At 33.6% G+C, this 23,432-nt stretch overlaps 1 protein-coding gene and 1 long non-coding RNA gene across 2 annotated transcripts in view; one reads left to right on the top strand and one right to left on the bottom strand.

The window, feature by feature from the left end:
- Window positions 1-383: 383 nt before the first annotated feature.
- Window positions 384-23,432, top strand: part of LOC145729716 (NFX1-type zinc finger-containing protein 1-like) — an 81,292-nt gene continuing 58,243 nt past the window's right edge. Inside the window, exons 1-10 of the mRNA XM_081980594.1 lie at window positions 384-536; window positions 13,612-13,697; window positions 14,741-15,144; window positions 18,002-18,441; window positions 18,498-18,855; window positions 18,914-19,256; window positions 21,127-21,587; window positions 21,645-21,947; window positions 22,295-22,434; window positions 23,260-23,410. Coding sequence (XP_081836720.1) covers window positions 13,613-13,697; window positions 14,741-15,144; window positions 18,002-18,441; window positions 18,498-18,855; window positions 18,914-19,256; window positions 21,127-21,587; window positions 21,645-21,947; window positions 22,295-22,434; window positions 23,260-23,410 — 2,685 coding nt within the window. The 5' untranslated portion in view covers window positions 384-536; window position 13,612. The remainder of the gene's footprint in view (window positions 537-13,611; window positions 13,698-14,740; window positions 15,145-18,001; window positions 18,442-18,497; window positions 18,856-18,913; window positions 19,257-21,126; window positions 21,588-21,644; window positions 21,948-22,294; window positions 22,435-23,259; window positions 23,411-23,432) is intronic.
- LOC145728369 (uncharacterized) lies at window positions 5,006-6,521 on the bottom strand. Its single transcript, XR_014178075.1, has 2 exons — window positions 6,217-6,521; window positions 5,006-6,038 (listed from the first exon to the last, which is right to left on the bottom strand). It is a non-coding gene; the product is annotated as an uncharacterized LOC145728369 (long non-coding RNA).

Raw genomic sequence — 23,432 nt, 5'->3', positions numbered from 1 at the left:
GAGCGGCAAAAAATAAACATATCACACTTTTAAAGTAATTGGTTTGTGTAAATTGGGTTCTACAATGCGTTCCGCTATAGCGTTCTATTTCTATACTCCACACAAGCACGATCTTTGTTAAAAATACTGCTATTACTTAGTTCAATCATCGTCATAATTATTCTTTACACCAGGTTTGAAATAATTATTAAATAAACTTAAATTGTTTTGCAAGCAGTCTTGTTACACGCAGGACGGAACGTAGGAATCTCTGTCTGTCAATATGTTTCAGTTTACTGTGAACCGGTCTTTATAGTATTATTTCCGAATCACATGACCGATGTATAGCTGGGATGCACTGCAGTCACACGATTTAGATTAAACATAACCCAACTTTTTTTCACATAATTTTATTTTACTAGTAAAATTGAAATTGAAATGTGATGTGAATTACTGAATTACCAAAGTAGTGATCACTATTTTACTATCGCTTATCACTTTCTGTTGCTTCTTTCTGGTTGTTTAAACTTTAGACCGGATTTGTGTACTAGTTTGAGGTAAGATTGGTTAATAACAATAATCATTACATTCTTTCCCTAAACATGTAAGTGTGAGACCCCTTCAAATAGTTCAGCCTTTTTTTTAGTAACACTCCTACAGGCAAAACTCCCGTATATTTTTGTACAACTTTTGCACCTGTTTTGAAGGCGGGAAGGACTAATTCCTGTCTTATCCCATTTACACATGTAGGCAGTTTTAAAAAGAGTCAATTGAATTTTAAGGTGGATTTATGGACGCACGACGTTAAAGTAAAATTAAGCCAAACTAATTAAGTACTAAGAAACATAAACATGTGTAATGGCATGTGGACATTTATGCAACCGAATTTTCTATTAAGTTTAGTTAAGTTATAGGTACATAACACGATATACAGGGTAATTCAAATTCGACCCTCACCATTGGGATCTCAGAAACCATAAGAGATACAAGAAAATTTAAATTGGGGCAAAGTTGCGCAATTAAAAGCTCAACCAAATGCGGTTTTAAATTTTTTTATTTTTCGAGTGCTTCCGAAGATATCCGAAAAAAAACTGAAAATTTAACTTTTTGTTTTTATTTATTTCTAACCTTATTTGAAGAGATCCCAAAACTAAAAGCATATTTTTATTGCCAGTTTTCTCCAGCTATTTGATGATGGATTCAAATTTGCCACACGACATTTCGTTTTTTGGTAGTCATCATCAACTTTCTTTTTTCTTATGGGCGCCATATTGAATTTTTACCCCACCAAATAGTACGTTTTATTCTGATTTTAGTGATGTATAATAAGTTATGATTTGCTTCATAAATGACAAAATAATTCAATAAAAACTAGTTTTACTTTAGTTGGCTTTGAGTTAATGAGACGTTTAATGAAATGTCATTATATAACAGTACTTGTCAAACACTATAATTTGTATGATTATTAGAGCAAGTCAAGCATAGTTAAAAATGTATCCAGAATAGAAACCTCCGCACAAAATGTTATTATTATACAAGCATTGCTGAACTATTTAAGTTAATCAGAAGAAGAGATTCGTTAGCATTATCTGTGGCCATGATAATGGTGATAAATGGCCTGATGCCCCCTTGCATATGTGATAGAGTAAAGTTTTTTAGAAGTGTACATAGTCATCAGACTAGACAGTCGGGTGACTTTATCTTGTCACAAAGGTGCAACAGTAGTCAGATGTTTAATACTGTATTGTACGGGGGCTTGAGCGAATTTAACCAATTACCAAAACATATTAAAGAGGTGCAAAACGTAGATACTTTTAAGCGTCCAATAAGCCAGTTTTTAAAAAACACTATAGTGTCTTGAATTAACTTTGGTGGTTTTAAATTGTAAAGTTTTGGCTTGGGACTGTTTTATGATGAGTATATGGTATATGTGTTGTATTTTATTGTACTATGCATGTATGTACCTATTTTATTTCATGTTCTTTGTTCAGAGAACTTGTATTTTTTACTTTTTTAACTTTCTTTTTTTTTTGTGTGAATCTTATAGCAATTTGCTAAATAAATACATTATTATATTATATATTATATCTGTAACTTAAACCGCTTATTTATGTTTCCAAGAGAAAGATCATTATTTTAGGAACTTCTTTTTTTGTAAAATTTAATTTTTTTATAATATTAAGTGCAAGTTTAAATAATTTAATATTAGATTTTGACAAACACCAAATTGAGCCATGTTTTTGGTTAAGTTTTAACTACATAAAGTTATGTGAGGCTGTTGGTTTACTGATTGCAGTTGGCTTGCTCTCATATTATCAACTTAGTTTCAAATTTGTAATGAAGCTTAAAATAATATTGCCTAGTCTTTTCTCATTTTGAACAAGTATGTTCAGGCAAATTGTGTGTTACAAGTACTACCAAGTAATCTTCATAAAACGTCTCAATAGCCAACTAAGGTAAAATTAGTTTTTATTGTTTGTTATTTATGAAGCAAAGCATAAGTTATTATACATCACTAAAATCAGAATAAAACGTTCTATTTGGTGGGCTAAAAATCCAATATTGCGCCCATACGAAATCTCTTATAGTTTCTGAAATCCCAATGGTGAGGGTCGAATTTCAATTACCCTATATATTATAATATTTAAATAGGAACTAGAAAACGATCAGGGCTACGTTACAGTTTTTTTACTGAGATTAAAATATGAGTACCTAAATATTTCTTGATTGAAATTTTTCTTAACACATTATTTTTGCAAAGAATTTTATTTTGGTTAGCCTGAAGTTATCCATAATAAGATAGCCATAAAACGAAATAGGCCTATTATTTAAACGCGGCCAGATAAAAATATATTTACTTTTCATTAAAGTTGCGTACTTGTCGTTGCGAGATAAAATAAATTACCCATGACTATCGAGCATCCCCTGAGCGTGTCTGAGTGGAATGCCACCCCTTCCTTCTACCCCAAAAAAATTAAAACTTATGAAATACAATTAAAACTAAGTTTGATAGGGAGGTTTAAATCAACGATAGTAACCACCCCTTTCGTGGAGCACCTTTTTTAATTATAAATCGTCTTAATTGTATTTCAAAAGTTTTAATTTTTTGGGGTAGAAGCAAGGGGGTGACATTCCACTCAGGGAACAGGCTCAGGGGATGCTCCATATCTGGGGTAACCCTATGCTTGTGAGAAAGGTGCTCCACGAAAGGGGTGGTTACTATCGTTGATTTAAACCTCCCTATCAAACTTAGTTTTAATTGTAGGTATTTCAAAAGTTTTAATTTTTTTGGGGGTTTAAGGAAGAGGTGGCATTCTACTCAGACACACTCAGGGGATGCTCCATAGTCTTAAGAAATTTTCTTTATCTCCTAGAAAAGTACGCAACTTAAATGAAAGGTAAAAATATTTTTTTCGACGACTGACTTTGAAAGTACCTCATGTATGCTTCCATTTCAAAGCAGAAAGTGGTTATTCGCCGCACGTGCGCAGAAAGTGAATCATTTTCTGCTCTAGAGCGTTTTCGCTTTCTACTAACAATCTACTCAACAACTTTTTCGGCGTTTCTATAACAACGCTTGACATACCTGTTTGAAATAAAGCCATTCCGTCAAAGTGATTTATCGGTAACAATGAGTTCGAGCTACCAAAATGATGTGAGTTGTCCTTCTACTCCACCCCACAGCAGTAGTCGAAAAAATATCGTCTATATTTCGACCCGAAAGTACTTTTGCCGCTTTTACATGATTGCAGCGTTCGGCTGCGGAAGCTGCAATTTTCATGTGCAAGCGCAAATATGTACTTTCCGCTCTTATTATAGAATATACTATTTTCTGGCGGCCTATTTCGTTTTATGGCTATCTTTTTATGGATAACTTCACGCTAACTTTATTTTAGCAATTAAAGTACGAAAAACATAATTTAACAACGCCGTTGAACAAAATAACTCCCTGAGGTGCATGCGTATTTTTTCATAGCTGTTAATTTCGTGCCTGCATAAATTCAATGTAACTACAAACCTAATTTAGTATAATTCTAACTTGCTTTAATTTAACGTCCTACATAAATCCACTTTTAGCCACCATAAGATAGATTTCAAAAATATCACTTGTGGGGAAAAGGTAATTTTAATTTTAGAATAATAACTTTGACTTTAGAAATTGCAAGTTGTATTTCAGATTAGTCACTTGTAATTCTGAAAAGAGCAATTGGATTTTAGACATGGTCATTTGTAATTTGGAAAGTTGTAAGTATTTCAGAAATTTTCATATTAATATTTGCAATCAAAAGTAATTGTGCTGTCATGACTACAAAGCTATTTCCACATGTTCAATTATATGGTTACAACTGACTGAGAAAAAAAAACAATTGATTAAAGTTGTCAAACAGAAATATGTACTAATATTATTATATCTTATGTAATTCAAAAGTTTTGTATGTATCTACCGGGTGACCCAATAATACTGTTCCTAGGCCATATCTCAGAAATCGTACGTCGTATGACTTTGGGGTTACAAAAATTACTGGGTAAATTGGGCATGAAGAATCGCTGGAAAATATTTTCAAGTTCTTAAAATGACCACCAGAGGTGCCAACACCAATCTTAAATTTAAAAATTGCATTTTCCATAAATTTTGCATAACAAACAGTTTATCTAGCATTTTCGTAAAACAAAAATTTCAGTTATTTCAAAAAGAAAGATGGTGGGGGCTGTTCAATTGTTTTTGTAACTTCTGACCGATTTTAACAAATTTGGTATCGTTGAAAATAGCATTCCTTGGGCAATAAGAATCAACCGAAATATAGTTCAAATAGTTGAATCCTTTGCCGCCAGTAGGTTAGTTTTGACACCATGACTTTTTTCTAAGACCGAGATTTTAAAAAACACTTTTCGACTATTTGGATGTTACTTGGGTACTTTTTCATAAAGAAAAAGTCATATCATTCCGTTTGACTTTTTTGATTAATTTGGAATTTGGGTCATTTGATACCATGCTAGCCCCCTGGGGTAGTAAAATTCAACTATATTAACTACTGTTCTCGCGGAGTGAGTTTACCCGTGCGTCACGAAGGCTACGTCATTTATAATCATATGAATCAAATCAAGTTTTCGTCAACAAACCTGTTGTGTTCATATTATAGAAAAGGGCGTGTCTAAAGCATCGTCACGTTTAAAATTTGGCGTGAATTGTCAGTCAGAAAGTAGAGATCTTTGGCTGCAAATTTGCACTAAAACAACCTTATACCAAAACAAATCAAAAATATCTTGACCGAAATAACATCTTTTATTTATGAGAAGTCTCATCATAGAATTCCGTCTAAATTTGAAACTTAATTTAGTTACCAAAATTCGCAGAGATGTATCACCAATATGTAGTATTTCTTTAACTTTAAGCTCTTGATTTAGGTTCTGGATGGTTACATGTTTCTCTAAAATAAATACAACAAACTAAAAATTCAATAAGACATTCTTAGTGATGCTGTAGTATCTCATTTTCAGGTTGCAATCCACTTATTTTATTTTAAACCCGCTAGAAAACATTTTATTTTTTCTATGACTTTATTATTAATATGTTTGAAGACATTTTTATGAAAAATCTATAATGCAACCCAAAAATCTCAGTCTCTGGAAACAATGAAATGTTAATAGATGTTTCTTACAAAAGTAGATATATTTTACTATTATTAACATACTATCGTTGTACATATCATATAATGTATTTCGAACATCCATTTTAATGCTTTCAGATAAATCAGTGGTCTTGACCCGTCGATAACGTCTCGATTTAGGTTTTCTAGGTGAGGAAATCATAAGATTACTTGCTTGCTTTTCCCGAATCGAATAAACAGTTTTGCGGGAAATTTTCAAAGCTACAACCTTCTAGTATCAAAAAAAGTACATCAGTAAGAATATGTAAGGTCTTAAAATTTCTTATTTTCTTCCTGAACAGATGATAAAGCTTCTAAAGGTCCTCCATTAGTTTTTTCCAATTCAAAATATTCACAAAGGTTAAGAATTAACTGCTGGGCTTGTCTGTGGAGAATTTTTCCAGGCATTTTCTAAAAAAATACTGTAATAGTAAGTAATTCCGAATTTACGAAAAACCAAATGGCTAAATAAAAACCATAATAGACACTCCCACTTTTTTTTCAAAACAGGTTAGTAATTGTGCCAATTTTGGTTAGATCGTGACAGCCGACATAAAAATAATAATAATATTATTATGAAAGTACTTACAGAATGTTAAAAGCGTAGAAACAATAGCTCTTAAAAGAACTGTGGTGGTGTGGTAAATAGAAAACTTTATAAATGATTAACAACACAAAGAAACGGAAAAGAATTAATAGTAAACAAATCAAATAAATTTCGATGGTTGCCAAACTGACAATGACTGAAATAGAAGCGCTAATCAGTAAATGTTTTTTTTTGGAAGACATTCACTTAGATATTTACCCTTTCTGAAAGTGAACATTAGACAAGGATGAAGTCAATAATGCATGTCTACTTCTAAATCATAGGGGGATGACGCACGGGTAAACTCAGTCCGCGAGAACAGTATCTTATGGTTGATTCTTATTGCCCAAGGAATGCTCTTTTCAGCGATTTTGTTAAAATTGGTCAAACCTTTAAGAAGTTAAAGCGGGTTATTACAAAAACAATTGAAACTTTGTTTTTGAAATAACTGAAATTTTTGTTTTACGAAAATGCTAGATAAACTGGTTCTCTTTAAAAATGTGAACAAAAAATTTGTAATTTGCTATGCAAAATTTAAAGAAAATGCAATTTTTCAATTTAACATGGCAGTTGGCACCTCTGGTAGTCATTTTATATGTCATAGGACGAACGGTTCCCGAAATATGGTCGAGGAACAATCTTATTGGGTCACCCGGTACGTAAAGAGTTTTTAAAAATTAATGTGAGGGATAAAGATGTTATGAGGCCGTGTTCTTCGATTGGAAGCTTCGAATAATTGTGGTGCCAGAATCTTTATGTCCAATATGCCGCAGTATAATTACTGGACATATTGCATTGCAGAGAAAAACTTACAGAAAATAATAGTACACTTACAGAAAATTACAAAAAATACTTATAGAAATAATAAGATTCGGCTAGTCTGGCGGAAACACTAAACTTAAAGTACAAAACGGCTTACAGTTGGATAAGCATTGGCAGGGGGTTTTCTCTTAAAAAAGGAGGAAATAAGCCAAAACTGTTGTCTGAAGAAAGAGTAGACATTATAATACATTGGTTGGAACAGGATCCTACAATGTCTTTGAACAGCTTAAAGAATAAAATGTACAATGAGTTTCAAATATCTATTAGTATTACGGCAATAGGTAATTATTTAAATGAAAGGTTTCTTACCGTTGTGCACCGACAGCCGATAACCATAAATTCATTCGAAAATAAGACTCGACGAGCCGACTACCTCAGAAATCTAAACAATTAGGTCCAACAAGGAAAACAAATAGTTTGAATTGATGATACAAATTTTAATATGTTTGTCGAAAAACTAGGCGCTATTCAATTACTCCCTGCTGTGAGAGGTCGAAATGTGCATTTAACTGGAGGAATTTCTGCTGCCGGAGTTGTCCAGTTCGAAAGACGCAGAGGCTCCTTCGATTCCCAAGCTGCTGATGGTTGGCTTAGAAGGTTAATGATAAATTGGGAAACTGCCGGAAATCGACTTCAAGACAGTTGGGATGTAAATTTTATATTTATTAATGTCTTACTCACAAAGTTATTCTTGTTCTGTAATTCTATTATTATTTATAAACTAAAACTCCGGATGGGCGGGTTTTTTAGCTTAAAGTGATATTAAAAAAAAACAATGGACGAATAACCACATAAAAACAAAAAAAACTCTGAAATTGAAATAACGCGTTCTAAAATACAAGTGACAAAATCTGAAATTAAAATAACTATGCTAAAATCCAACAGACCTTTTCTAAAATACAACTTACGTTTTCTAAAACAAAATTTTCGATAATGAAACACAAGTTATAGATTCTGAAATCCAACTTATATTTTTTAAAATCCATGTGATATTTTCTAAACTACATGTGTAAATGGGGTAGTTCCTGGTTGCTGGGGCTAACCAACCGGAAAGTAAATACCTGCTGATGCTGCTGTACTTAGGCCCGGTTGTACAATCGCAGTTCAAATACTGGTTCAGTTGAACTGCAACTGGTAGTTGAATTTTCCCATAAGATATGCATTGCGGTCAAAAGGACATTTCTGACTTGAACCACGAAATAACATACACTATTACAGAAAATTTGTTAGAATATTTTCATTTTATTTAATAATTAGGATGTCAAGTCAGAACAGTAACAGCTTTACTGATCTCAGACAAATTAGAAAAGCAAACTTTGTCACCGATCAGTAAAGCCAACTTACTGTTCTTGATACTTATTCAATTAATAAAAATATCGAATATATCGGATATACAGGGTAATTCAAATTCGACCCTCACCATTGGGATCTCAGAAACCATAAGAGATACGAGAAAGTTTAAATTGGGGCAAAGTTGCGCAATTTAAAGCTCAACCAAATGCTGTTTTAAAAATTCGATTTTCCGAGTACTTCCGAAGATATCCGAAAAAAACTGAAAATTTGACTTTTTGTTTTTATTTATTTCTAACCTTATTTGAAGAGATATCCCAAAACTAAAAGCATCTTTTCATTGCCACTTTTTCCTAGCTATTCGATGATGGATTCAAATTTGCCACACGACGTTTCGTTTTTGGTCAGTCAACATCAACTTTCTTTTTTTTTATGGGCGCCATATTGAATTTTTAGCCCACCAAATAGTACGTTTTATTCTGATTTTAGTGATGTATAATAACTTATGATTTGCTTGATAAATGACAAAATGATTCAATAAAAACTATTTTTACTTTAGTTATTGGCTTTGAGTTAATGGGCCGTTTTATAAAATGTCATTATTTGACAGTACTTCTCAAACACGATAATTCGAACGAACATTAGAGCAAGTCAATCATAGTTAAAAATGTATCTAGAAAAGAAACCCCCGCAGAAAATGTTATTTTTATTCAAGCATTGCTGAACTATTTAGGTTAATCGGAAGAAGAGATTTGTTAGCATTATTTATAACTTAAACAAATCATTTATGTTTCCAAGAGAAAGATTATCATTTTAGGAACTTAATTTTTTGTCAAATTTCAATTTTTTATAATGTTAAATGCAAGTTTATAGTTATTTATACAGTAAGTGACTTAAACCATTTTTTATTCATTCATATTTATTCGAGTGAATAAACCGGTTTAAGTCACGTGTTTTATACAGTATTTTATTAAATTTCGACTTCTTATATTAAACTAAAATGACAGTTCTATTAAATTTGCACCGCGCCCCATAGATGTGGCATTGATGTTTGTTTGTTTACATCTGTAAATAGGCGAATGTCATTCAGAGTGATTTAATAGCAATACAGCAAGTGACTTAAACCATTTTTTATTCACGAAAAGAACAACTAGGTCCAGAGCGTAGCGAGTGGCCTAAGCTCTTCCAGTGAATAAACCGGTTTAAGTCACGTGTACACCTTTGTGACTAAGTATGTTCAGGCCAATTGCGTGTGACAAGTACTACCAAGTAATCTTAATAAAATGTCTCATTAACTCAAACCTAACTAAGGTAAAATTAGTTTTTATTGAATTATTTTGTTATTTATGAAGCAAATCATAAGTTATTATACATCACTAAAATCAGAATAAAACGTATTTGCTGCGATAAAAATCCAATATGTCGCCCATAAGAAAAAAGAAAGTTGATGATGGCTGCCAAAAAACGAAACGTCGGGTGGCAAATTTTAATCCATCGTCGAATAGCTAGGAAAAAGTGGCAATGAAAACATGCTTTCAGTTTTGGAATATCTCTTCAAATAAGGTTAGAAATAAATAAAAACAAAAAATCAATTTTTGGTTGAGCTTTACATTGCGCAACATTGCCCCAATTTAAGCTTTCTCGTATCTCTTATAGTTTCCGAGATCCCAATGGTGAGGGTCGAATTTGAATTACCCTGTATATTTGATTTGATATATCAAGCTATAAATATCAAGATATACCAGGTGTCCAAGAGCACCTTGTACATAGGAGATTAACATGGGAAAACGGTTTTGATTTTTTTGCGCCTGTACGGTGGATTTGATTGAAAAATCGTATTAATGAAAGTTGTAGTACCTATCACGGACTAGTTTTTTGTATTTTTTTCAGATCTGTAACTTGAGCCTTTTCGTCGTAAAACACGAACAAAAATGAGAAAATTTAAACTTTTGGCCTGCACTGTATAGGCGGTTGTGGGGCAACGGGTAAACAGGTCATTGTTGCCGGTACGGTTGCTCGACAACCGCTTCTACAGTGCAGGTAAAAAGTTAAAATTTTCGCATTTTTGTTCGTGTTTTACGACGAAAGGGCTCAAGTTACAGATCTGAAAAAAAATACTAAAAACTAGTCCGTGATAGGTACTACAACTTTCATTAATACGATTTTTCAATCAAATCAACCGTACAGGCGCAAAAAAAATCAAAACCGTTTTCCCATGTTAATCTCCTATGTCCAGGGTGCTCTTGGACTCCTGGTATATCATCACCCTGGACATAGGAGATTAACATGGGAAAACGGTTTTGATTTTTTTGCGCCTGTACGGTTCATGTAATGGAAAAACGCTTTAGATAAAAGTTGTAGAGCACATTTTCGGCTATCAACTTGTAATTTTTTCAATACCGTAGATTTGACCATTAAGACGAAAAACGGATCTAAAATTCGGAAATTTTAAATCTCGCGCCAAGCGGTCGTTAAGAAAAATTCATATCCGACCGTGCTACCAACCTTTCAAAATCATAACAAATCGCTGTCAGTCATTCTGTAATCAAAACATTCAAAACAAGTTTATTTAGTAATAATTTTGAGTTACTACCCACATAATGCAAAGAAAATAAAAATAAATCGTGATAAAAATACTTTTTCAGTAGCCACAGTCCAAAAATCTGGTAAGTTGCGTTTATAACCTCATTCAATGTCTCTACTCAACTTATTTACTTTGTAGCAAAATTCTTTAAGAAAACACTGGTTTTGCTTGCAAATATTTAATGAGGACGACCAAATCACCTATCTCAACCCTCTTCATAACACTTTAAACGATTTAAAGTGATAAAAACAATGGACTAGGAAGGCCTGCAGATTTTTGAAGATAAGTTGCTTTACTATACAGGGACCACAAAAGAGGGCAAATACTTCCCTCAAAAGTGATGCAATTTAGTGACTTATGTGACTGCTACTTTTATTGTATCCTTCTGTTTTGTAGTGTTATCAACACATCATAGTGTTTAAGTGGTTTTATATTGTATGATGTTAATAAAAAGGAATTTTTTATAACTGATTGTCTTGATGTTTTTTCCCTAGTTCTACAGGGTAAGGTAAGTACTGATATTTTATTAGCTCTATTAGTTAACTTGAACATCATTCACCTACAAGGATACTTGTAAATTGTCTACTAACCAAAAATAGTTTATTTGCAAGTAATGTGTAAGTCGAGTTCATATTTGATTAGTAAAGGTATGTCCTGTGAAATGGTGTATTGAATTAGAAGCAAGTTGTTCTCTTTAGAGACTTTCAATCACTACATTGCACCTACCTTTGCTAATTTGGTACTCCACTATTATCCAAACAAACACTACGTTACTAAGACAAAGTTGTTTTTATCATAGCTTGTATGGTGAAAGGTTCACCCACTCACACTCAATCTGTGGAACAATCACTGTTTATGTGGTAAGACCAGTTTTATTTGCCACCTATTGTACCTATAAGCTTTTCACTTGAAGAAAATGTATACTGTACCTTGAACTGTGAATAAATAATTAATACAAACGTTCAGTGTACAAAGTTTTAGTTGGAACAATTGAGTGTGTGGAAAAAAGAACACAATTAAAATGTTAATATCTAAACCTGGAATAGACCAGCTCATGTATCATAGCTCAATTGAAAAGTTGGGTTTTTGACAATACCTACCCATATACAAAAACTTTTGTCACCTGACTGATAATTCGACTGTGTAAGTCCATATTCTGTTCCTAGAAAGGGGTTTCTCAGAGGTTTTATAGCCAGTTTAAGATTATTCACATTTCACATCAAATTGTGAGATTTAATTCAGATATCAACACTGAATCATTTTAAGTTTTAGTTGCAACACTGATGAAGACCCTCGCTGATAATAGTCCATGAAGTTAAGCACATTGAAGCTAAATCACACCACTTTTGAAAGAAGTATTTGGCCCCTTTGTTGTTGTCCCTGTACAGTAGGAAACTTATCTTCAAAGATCTGGCTTCATTGTCCACTGTTTTCATCGCTTTAAATCGTTTGGTAGTGTTATGAAGAGGCTTGAGATAGGTGATTCGGTCATCCTCATTAAATATTTGCAAGCAAAACCAGTGTTTTCTTAAAGAATTTTGCTACAAAGTAAATAAGTTGAGTAGAGACATAGAATGAGGTTATAAACGCAACTTACCAGATTTTTGGACAAACACACTTAATTAACATAACAATAATGTCTATATACACTAATATTTACATACATACAGATGTTTTTTACACTTAATTGAAATGCTCCAACAGAGTGGAGTGGGGAGACGTGAAGCGGGATTGTCGAGTTGGTCTGATAAAGTATTTTTATCACGATTTATTTTTATTTTCTTTGCATTATGTGGGTAGTAACTCAAAATTATTTTTAAATAAACTTGTTTTGAATGTTTTGATTACAGAATGACTGACAGCGATTTGTTATGATTTTGAAAGGTTGGTAGCACGGCCGGATATAAACTTTCCTTAACGACCGCTTGGCGCGAGATTTAAAATTTCCTAATTTTAGATCCGTTTTTCGTCTTAATGGTCAAATCTACGGTATTGAAAAAATTACAAGTTGATAGCCGAAAATGTGTTCTACAACTTTTATCTAAAGCGTTTTTCCATTAAATGAACCGTACAGGCGCAAAAAAATCAAAACCATTTTCCCATGTTTAATCTCCTATGTCCAGGGTGCTCTTGGACACATGGTATATCATGATATCAAAATCAATCAAATTTTTGGCCTGTGGTGTTTAATTGTATTAACGAGCTTTGAGTTGACAATTTTCTGCTGTAATTAAGTACTAAAGTCTTAAGTAATAAGTTTAACTAAACTAACGTTAACTAAACTGGTTATTTTCCTTGCTGTTTACTTGCGACGTCATTTGTAATTAAACCATTAGATTAGTTTAAAAGTAAACATTTTTAAAAAAATTTAGACCCTCAAGTTTCAAGAATTTCATTTACCAACACATTTCTGCACATAACAGGGTCATGGCTATTGCTTTAAACAAACATTTTAAGACTTTGGTTTATTTATTCAGAAGTTTTCTGTTGGTGCCTCAGATATTTATGTTGTATGCTGGTTTTTGTTTCATAAAACATAAACATTGGTTGTAGAGAAAATTAGGTGCGCGGGAGCAAAAGTTGCACATTTCTCCCTAGTTGCGCAAATTTTATTATTGTTACTAATAAATTAAAATTAACTAAAGCATTACATTTTTTACTACTGGTCTTTTTTATACAGTTTCAAGGTGGTTTTGTTGCAGAATGGAACAAGATGACGGCGGGCGTAGAGGTGGAGCAGGAAAACATTGGAGAAGGAGAAATAGGCCACCAGCACAAGAAAATTTGGGTATTATTTTAAGTTTTTGTTGTCGGTATAATATAGTTCCAAAACTCTGTCTATATTCAGACACCATGGTTCCTAAAACTCCCCATTTATAAAATACTAAGTATGTATACAGGGTGCTTCACGCATTAGATACATTAATTATAAGTATCTAGATAACGGCTCAATATTTTTCGATGAAATTGGTAGTGTATTCTAGGTTAGATATAAACTCTCTTTCTAATATATTTTGGACTTTGCGGTGTTACCAGTTCAGTCGGAAGGAACCTTCTTTTGATTTTCAAATACATAGAACACCCTCTGTTTCTAATTTTTTTTTTAATTCCTCGCAAGAAAGCTCCGAAATCCGAAATAAAAATAGTGGATTTGTCAGCAAAACCCTAGTCCAAACAATAATTAAATTCTCAAGTTCTGAAAGGTTTGCTGATTTGACCTTTTGTCTGCAGTTAGCCAATTCTACATGGACAGAAAATGAAAAAAACCTACAGGATGGTCAATGGTTTTCATTTTCTGTCTCTGGGCTTTCCAACCTTGTAGTATTGTCTAACTGAAGACAAAACGTCACATCAGCAAACCCTTCAGGCCTTGAGAATTTAATCAATATTTGACTAATGTTTTGCTGACAAATGAGAACTACTTTTATAAGATATTTAAGAAACGCTGCAAGATAGGTATAGGAAAGTAATAAGAATAATTACTAACTAGCCTTCTTGCGAGGAATTCCAAAATGTGATTAGAAACAGGGTGTTCTATTTGAAAATCGAAAGTTGGTGTTCTTTTTACTGATCTAGTAACAACGCTCTGGAAGTCCAAAATATTTCCGAAAGAAAGTTTGGATCAAACCTTGGCTACATTCCTAATTTCCACACAAAATATTGAGCCGTTCTCTAGATACTTCTAATATACCATCACCGTGAATCACCCTGTATATTTATTTCTGCCCATGTTAAAAAATGTTTTTTTATGTGTTTGTTATAAAGTGTTCTAATAAGATTTTTGAATGGCAATAGAAATCACTTATAAGGTTTAAGGATGTGTTATTCTAGGGCGCCGTGGAAACGTGAGACGTAATGAAAGAGGTAGACCTTCAAATAGAGGTCTAGGTCCACAAAAACGAAGGGAACAGTCCGGAACAGATGAAGAGAATAACAACCGGAAAAGACGGCGAGGAGACTGTCCGCCTCGGAAAATTGGTTACCAATTCGTAAAACAGTTAACTGATAGTGAAGATGTTGAGAAGATCATGTTGGATCTATCTAATGATCGAAACGGATTTCGTAGCTTATTAGAAAGCGAAATTAAAGACGACGTAATTGTGTTGGTGGTAACACTTGTATGGAAAATTTGCCAATCTACATTTCAGCAAAATAAGATTTTTTTGATAACTACCGTGTTAGAGAGTCGATTTATGGAAAAGTTAACTTTTTATATCACATCGCTCTTAACCCAGGTGAGTTTATTTGATCTCTTTCTTTAATGACTTGAAACAAACCTTATATAGCCACTTTAAACACCCTTCTTCCTAACCTGCCTCAGAACTGAACATTATACATGATACTTAGCTAAAGATTGCCCAAGGTAATTTTCTCCACGAAGACTTTACGGAAAACGACGAATTATCAATAATTTGTCCCGAGATTTTTCTTACGCCTTTTTTTCTTTGTTAGTTGTGAATAAATGCTTGTCTTTTACCACAATCAAAACATGAAATCTGAAGCTTCGTCTTTAGATTGAATTTGCACAAATAAATTGAAAATAGCATACTATTTTGTGCATACATTTTTATTAACGACAAATTATGGCTAGTATTTTCACCTCGGGACATATTCATAGAATTTTTTTTTCATCTTATAGAAATGACGGAATTGACTAACAGTAACGTTTGGTTTCAGGGTTTCTATAAAAATTATCTTTGGAATAAAATTATTCTAAAGTCTTTAAACGAAAGAAAACTTGTCCAACTATTTGTCTATCAGTACATCTAATCTAACAGCACAGCTAAATAGTTGCTATAAAAAAACATAATAAAATTTCATGTAGATTAATTACAAAATTATAATGAAAAAGTATATGGCTTTGCACTCTTTGCAGCAATTTAGGGAGTGGAATTTTGGACGAGTGATGTTGGCGTTTTAAACACACGCCAAACCTTCACAAACCGAAAAAATGTCAGTTTTCCAGACTCTAAATCACCTTTTTTACTTGAAAAAGTTTGAAAATTACTGGTAAATTACAAATACTGTGTTTCTGGCAGTTCAAACTTTGACACCGCTTTTTTTCCTGAATGTACCAAATTTTGTAGTGTTTATTTTTAGGTTATCGAATAAGAAATTCAATGAGGATTCTAAAAATGTGCTTAAAACAGTCATTTTTGTACTCTAAGTGGGTTTTACATCGAATTTTGCCCCTGACTGTACTTTAAACCGTGTTCAAATTTCAGACCACAATTTCAACATTTAAATATTTGTTTCACCAAACCAGTTTTTCCTAAATAACTCGAAAACAGTGAAAGTTACAAAACAATTGCAAGCGACCAAAAATGTTCCTAATCAACTACTTAACTCAGCACCGTAAGTTCGCAGAACTGTTTTTGCTTCCAGTATACAGGGTGTGCATACAAAATTTGGTGATTGACTGTTTTTGGTTACGTACGCAATTTTTAAGATTTTTGCTAAAATTTTTTCAACACCACTGAAAAGAAGAGCTCAAGACGGTAAATTTGAGTGGTTAAACCTCCCTGAACTCCCAGAAATAACCGAGTGCTTAAGTTTCAAACCACAATTTCAACTAATTTAAAAATTTGTTTCTAATTGACTTAGAACCGGTGAAAGTTACTAAAAATTTGAAAGGAAGCAAAAATGTTCGTAAACAACTGCTAAACTCATCCCTGGAAGTTTCACAGTGCGTCAGTGCTGCTACTATACAGGGGGGTGCATAAAAAGTGTAGTGATTCAGATTTATGACTTTTCAAATTAATGACAGCCATGACAGGAAAATGATATCTTTCAAGCATATTTCATAGACCTATAAATTTACTGGGGTAATTGTAATTTACTGGTAAAAGTGGTATGTTTTCCTGTCACACTGAATTTTACTTTTCCAATTTTACCAGTAAATAACCGGCCACGGTAAATTTAAGCACATCAGTACTTTCCGGTCATTGGTGAGTGAGTTTTGATTGTTATGACAGACAGTTTTGGTCGGATATCTCCGGATGTAATGAAAATTATCTGATTTTTTTTAACTAAATTATTTAGCATTAAAATGCGCAACTTTGCCTCCATTTAGCTAAAGTTCTATCAACTATAGTATCTGAGATAACAAATCTAATGCATCGAATTTGTAACACTCTGTATAGAGCTTTAAACACAACTGCCAGTGTACTTCGGCAAATTAGCAACTATACAGGGTCCCACGACAAAAGACATCGATTGATATTGGAAAAAGTATAAATAGGAGAGTTTTGAAAATTTAACCCATCTCTAGCCGTTTTCGAAATATTTGATGTTTTTCCAAAAAAGTGACAGTTGCAACGCTCAGCATATTTTTGTACTCTGTCAAAACCGTAATTCATTTTGCAATGAAACTTTGGGTTATTGTAAATAAAGAATCGTTTTATTAAACTGAGGGTGCGTAATGACTCATTTGTATACAGGGTCGTCAAAAAAAAATCATAAACTTGCCACTAAAAAAAAATGAAAAATCTCAAGTTTTTTAAATAGAAACCCACATTTTTTATGACGGAATCATTTTGAGCATTAATAATTACTATACGTTCAATTTACTTGCCTATACCTACATCCAACCCATTTCGTTTTATTTGAGAATAAACATTTTTTTATTAGGCTGCATGGTTGGGATTAGCTGGTACTCTAGTTAGCCATGCTTTTGACACACGGTGATATTGGAGACCTGCAGAGCATGTTAATAACACTAGTTTTGAGTGTTTTGACAACTGCAAATTGCCGTAGCGGTTACGTTATTCCAACCAAGATTACTTAAATCTGTTTATTATTTACGGAGAATGTGATAAAGTTGTGAGTAGAACATGTTAGGTATTTGCCAAAAAGATATCAATCGATGTCTTTCGTGGTGGGACACCCTGTATAAGTTTTGACAGTTATAACAGCAGTAACGTGACGTGAGAAAAAGTATATAAGTGTTCCTTATAACGTTAGAACCGTCAAATTTGGTTCTATGGAGCTGTAAAGGTTACAGTTAAATTCCTCCAAGAAACATTTACATTGGCATTTTTATTTCTATACTTAGCCCACAAATAATGTTAACTAACGAAGCCAGTCTTTTAGAATGACCATGACAAGAAATTCAATACACACTTTTGGAACAATCCGGATGAGTTTTGGATTCATTTGTTGTGCATATGCAAGAACGTGCAGGAACTAATACCGAGCCGATGCGAAACGGTTTTAAAGTTGTTGACAACCCTAGATGTATTCATGAAACTTATAGAGGAAAAACATTCTATTCACATTGCCGACCAGATTAAAAATCAAACCAAAGATTCTCTAGAGATGATACAGAAAACCATTGATGATTTGCAAGTAAAAAGAGCTGTGAAAGAGAAACGTGTATTTGAGGAAAATGAGGAACCTCCGGATGATTTTCGTCTAATCTCGATTATTCCTAGTGTTCGTGAAGTTCTGGATAACAGAAAACCCTTCCTAAGAAAGAACATAATAGACCGACCCTTTAGACATGTTGAGCAGTATTTGGATATACAGTTCAGGTAGATTTTCATGAATTGTTGTGTTGTTTGTTTTGTAATGAAAATTTTGCATAAAGGTTATTGAGAGAAGATTTTATGTTGCCGCTTCGTAAAGGAATTCAAGTATACCTTGATAATCAGTCCAAACCAAAAGAGGATCGCAAAAAAATGGACGGTATAAAAATTTACTCACAAGTTAAGTTTATCAGTGCCGAAGTAGCAAACGAATGTTGTTGTTCGTATAAAATTATGTACGATTGTGCCCAGAAAAAGCGTTCTTTTAACTATGAAAATTCGAAAAGATTTATGTTTGGTTCTTTAGTCTGTTTTACTTGTGATAACTTTGCGAGTCTGCTTTTTGGAAAAATTGTGAAAAGAGACGTTAACGAGTTGGTAAGAGGATTACTTACTGTTGGTTTTGAAGAGGAAGTCCAAGTGAGTAGTGTACATATATTTATTAGAATTTATGAAACAATTAAACGTGCAATATTAGATAAACTGGGATGCAGACTATGTGATGGTTGAATCCAGCGTGTACTTTGAGCCGTATTTCCATGTTTTGAATGTATTGCAAAGAATGAATACCGAGAGTTTTCCGATGGAAAGATACATTATCAAGGTCGAAACGACATTAAATCCACCAAGATATTTAATGCAGCAACAACCCGTTAATTATACCATTGATGGTTCAGTAGTTCCGGTTTTGAATCTACAGCTAATGCCAGACCAGAGGTTTTACGGTCTGAATGATTCACAATCGAAAGCTTTTAAAGCTGCTTTAACCGATGAGTTTAGCATTATACAAGGTCCGCCTGGAACGGGAAAAACATTTTTGGGTAAGTCGGTTAAATTAGGGCAAAGACACGCATTTTCGAGCTTTGTAAGACGTCGTTTTAAAAATTACAAAATTCTGACTACTTCCGGAATTATCTGGGAAAAAGCGAACTTTTGGAAAAACGTTTTTAATTTTTTTTGGACTAATTTGAAGAGACATATGAAAATGACTGACACGTCTGAATCCGACGTTTCGATTTTCCGAAACCATCGTCAGCTTTGTTTTATCATATGGGCGCTATCTTGGATGTTTGCATTTTTAAATTCAGCTTTTTTTTCTGATTAAGATGTTGTATCACATGAGAAGATTCGGACTTGCAGTTTGGAGGAAATATGAAAAATTTAAACTTTCTTTGCGAAGAGGGCCTTATAAATAACGGTACATGACGTTGTTTTGAAAACAAACTATTGACACTCCGACTGGATGTCACTTAACGTCACCTACATTTACAAATTTTGTGTAATATTAATAGTAAATTTCCCTTTTTCAAGTTTAAAAAAAAAACAAAATATGCTAGAAATTTATTACACATCTCATAACTGAATACTGATTATAAAAAATAATAAAATAAAAACCATTACAAGAGATGCTTGAAGGTTAGGTTCTGGAATGTTCTTACAACATTTCTTCTTCTTTATTTTTGTCCTCAAGGCGGTTATAATATTCATACGTAACTCTCCTTTCATAGTCCCATAAATAAAAATCTAATGGCAAAAGATCTTTTGAGCGTGCCGGCCAACGAATTTTTTCATTATTTGCAATCAGTCTCTGTGGAAATAGTTCCTGCAAATAATCGGTTACCCTCCTAGCATTATGTGGCGGAGCACCATCTTGCTGGAACCAAAGATCATTCAAGCTGTTGATGCAAATATTTTCTGTGCTGTTTAACTTGTGCCAAACTTAAGTGAATTACTTTTCTGAAAGAACAATTTACTCACCGCTCGTAAAATATCCGCTTCATTAACATTTTGTCTATTAACACGTCTTCTAGGCTTAGAAAATGCTCCAAACTCTGCTAAATTATGATGAAGTACCAGAAAGTAATTTTGCCCAGGTTGTTGTCTTTCTGGATACCGCTGTAGGTATGTTTCTGAAGTAATTTGTACATTTCCATGCAATTTTCTAGCATATCTCGTTTTTCTTCACTTGAAAAGGGCATTTTAGTAATAATATTACACCAAACTTGTAAATGTTGGTGACGTTAAGTGGCATCCAGTCGGAGTGTCAATAAATAATTTGTTTATCAAAACAAGGTCATGTACCGTTATTTACAAGGCCTTCTTTGCAAAGAAAGTATTTTTCATATTTCCTCCAAACTGCAAGACCGAATCATAACATATATCATCATCCGAATCTTAACATATACATCATCTTAACCAGAAAAAAAGCTGAATTTAAAAATGCAAAAATCCAAGATCTATATGATAAAACAAAGCTGATGATGATTTCGGAAAATCGAAACGTCCGATTCCAAATTTGACTCCGCCATCTAGGCTGTGACGATGTGTCAGTCATTTTCATTTGTCTCTTCAAATAAGTACAGAAAAAATTAAAAACGTTTTTCCAAAAGTTCGCTTTTTTCCAGATAATTCCGAAAGTAGTCGAAATTTTGTAATTTTTAAAACGGCATCTTACAAAGCTTGACAATGCGCATCTTTGCCATAATTATTCCGAACTCAAATAATTCAAATTGCCCTAATTCAAATAACCGAGATTCCGATGGTTGAGCTCGTAAAACGGACACCTTGTATATTCACAGCTACAAAAGATACCTTTTTGAAAATTTTACGATTTAGTAATTGCAGTGAGGCCTCCTCTGAGAATTTTTTTCACTTAAAATTATGTAACCGTGTGTATTTTTTTGAGGATAGGTCTAAAAATAGCAAGCACGCTGCTTCACAATGCGAACGCCTGGTACAAACACACTCCCATGTTGGTCATCTGCTACACCAATCACGCTCTCGATCAATTTCTCGAAGGGCTTTTACCCGTCACTGACAACTTGTTACGAGTGGGTAGTCAGTCTAAAAACGAGAAATTGCAAAATTATAACTTAAGAGAACGGAGAAAAGTGGTCGATGTCAACCTACCTGCTGCTGTCTTTCAAAGAAAACGGGCGCTCAACGATTTGATAGCACAAATGAAAAGTCTGGAGGAAACTTTAAATTTAATCGAAGCCAACGACAGCATTGTGGCTTTCAGCAGTTTTGAGAGTTTAGTGGAAGGTTATGATAACTCCTGGTTTAGCGAAGCACAGAAAGCACATATTGTAGCGTGGCTGATGGAAGGCAAATACGGTCAACCGTTGCACGTTTCGCGTGTAGCTATTCGTGTAAGTGGTACATGCTTACTTTGTTAGTTATTGACGATAATTTGCCGTATAATTTAGGGTGCCAGAGAACCGGAAAATTTAAATGCTGTTGGCAACGGAAATGCGGCCGATGACGAACCATTAATGGATGTCGATGAGCATTTAGAAGAAGAGTGGATCGACGATTTGTTTAACAATAATCCAGTTACTACCTTATCAAAGCTATTAACCAAAAAACAGTTAGAGGAAAAGTTAACAGTGTTACGTAACGACAGGGGTTTTTTAGTGAATAGGCAAGTTGTGGACCTGGAATCAATGATCCAACAAGAAAAGATTGAATATGAAATTTGGGATACTGAAACTGAATTACAATATCTCACAGTAAGCAAAAAAGATACGCACAGGGTGGATCAAATTGATGATGCATATATTGGGATTTTGTTTATCCAAATTGGATTATCTTTTATCGTCAATCTTGACGATTCTTGCGGTTGTGAGGTCAATCTGATTTTACTTGATTTTTGGTATACGGACATGAAAAGTTCAAAATCATCTAGGAATCTAACATTAATTTCTTGGACGACAAAAAAATTTTTACAGATTGTCATAACTTTTCAACTTTTTCCATTTAATTGGTATTTCCAGAGATAAAAAAGAAATTATGGTTTGCCAATTTGGTCCATTCTCTATTAAATATACCACACAATATTTTGATTTCGATTTTCTAGGATCGACTTGACACTTATAAAGATCCTAGGAATCGACGCAGGCCCAACCATGTTGATTTGCAAAATCCATTTAAAATGCATTACGAGGACAGGTGGCGTCTGTATTATCGTTGGCTCGATCAATATGTGTTACAGTTAAGGTAAAGCGTGATTAATCTCCCGTTTTTCATTATATGACTCTGAAACTGACAGGACTGACGGACTGTCTATTTTTCGGCTGATTCATGGTCGAGAAAATGTACCTTTTTCATTATACAACTCTGAAAACTATATACTTCTCGACTGATTCATTGTCGAGAAAATGTACTTTTTTTGACGACTGACCTTAAAATTACCTCATGTACGCTTCCATTTAAAAGCAGAAAGTCGTTATTCGCCGCGCGAGAGCAGAAAGTGAATCATTTTCTGCTCTAGAGCGTTTTCGCTTTCTACTAACAATCTACTCACCAACTTTTTCGGCGTTTCCATAACAACGCTTGACATACCTGTTTGAAATAAACACATTCGGCTTCGCCTCAAGCTGCAATTTTCATGTGCAAACGGCAAATATGTACTTTCCGCTCTTAATATAGAATATACTATTTCCGTGAGAACGCACGAAAGTGCCTATTTTCGGTGCGCTGTTTTCTACTGGTGGATTTTCAGGTGCGCTGATAAAAACGTGTTATTTCTTTATTTTTTTTTTTGGAGATATGTTCTATATGTTTGTTGAGAACTCATTTTTTCTTTGTTTATTGGGTCTTCTGTCTCACACAAAAAATATGCGGCGGAATAATGCGGCATTAATGAAGCTGTTCCTAGATTTGGGAACGCCATCTGTACTTTCTAACTCATAGAGTTGAGTACAGATATCACATAAACGGAATAAACTCCCTTAAACCCAACTTGGTCAGGAAAACTGACATAAAACCGTTACATGATTTTTTAAGATAGTAACTTATATTTGATATTTTTTTTGGCTATAGACGAAAAAAAACGCAATACAGTAAGTCGTTCCGTGATGTCTATCGAATGTACAATGAAATGCGTGACATAAGTGACACTCAAATAATGAAAAAACATCTAGTAGTGGGAATGACCACTACAGGCGCTGCTCGACTGCAGACAACTATCCAGGTTTTTCTTGTTCCAAAATGTG

The sequence above is a fragment of the Ips typographus genome, linkage group LG1, assembly GCF_016097725.1.
Source record: "Ips typographus isolate SLU linkage group LG1, UJ_Ityp_2.0, whole genome shotgun sequence".
Taxonomy (NCBI): domain Eukaryota; kingdom Metazoa; phylum Arthropoda; class Insecta; order Coleoptera; family Curculionidae; genus Ips; species Ips typographus.
Note: the sequence above shows the minus strand (reverse complement) of the source record. Positions and strands in the feature narration are given on the sequence as shown.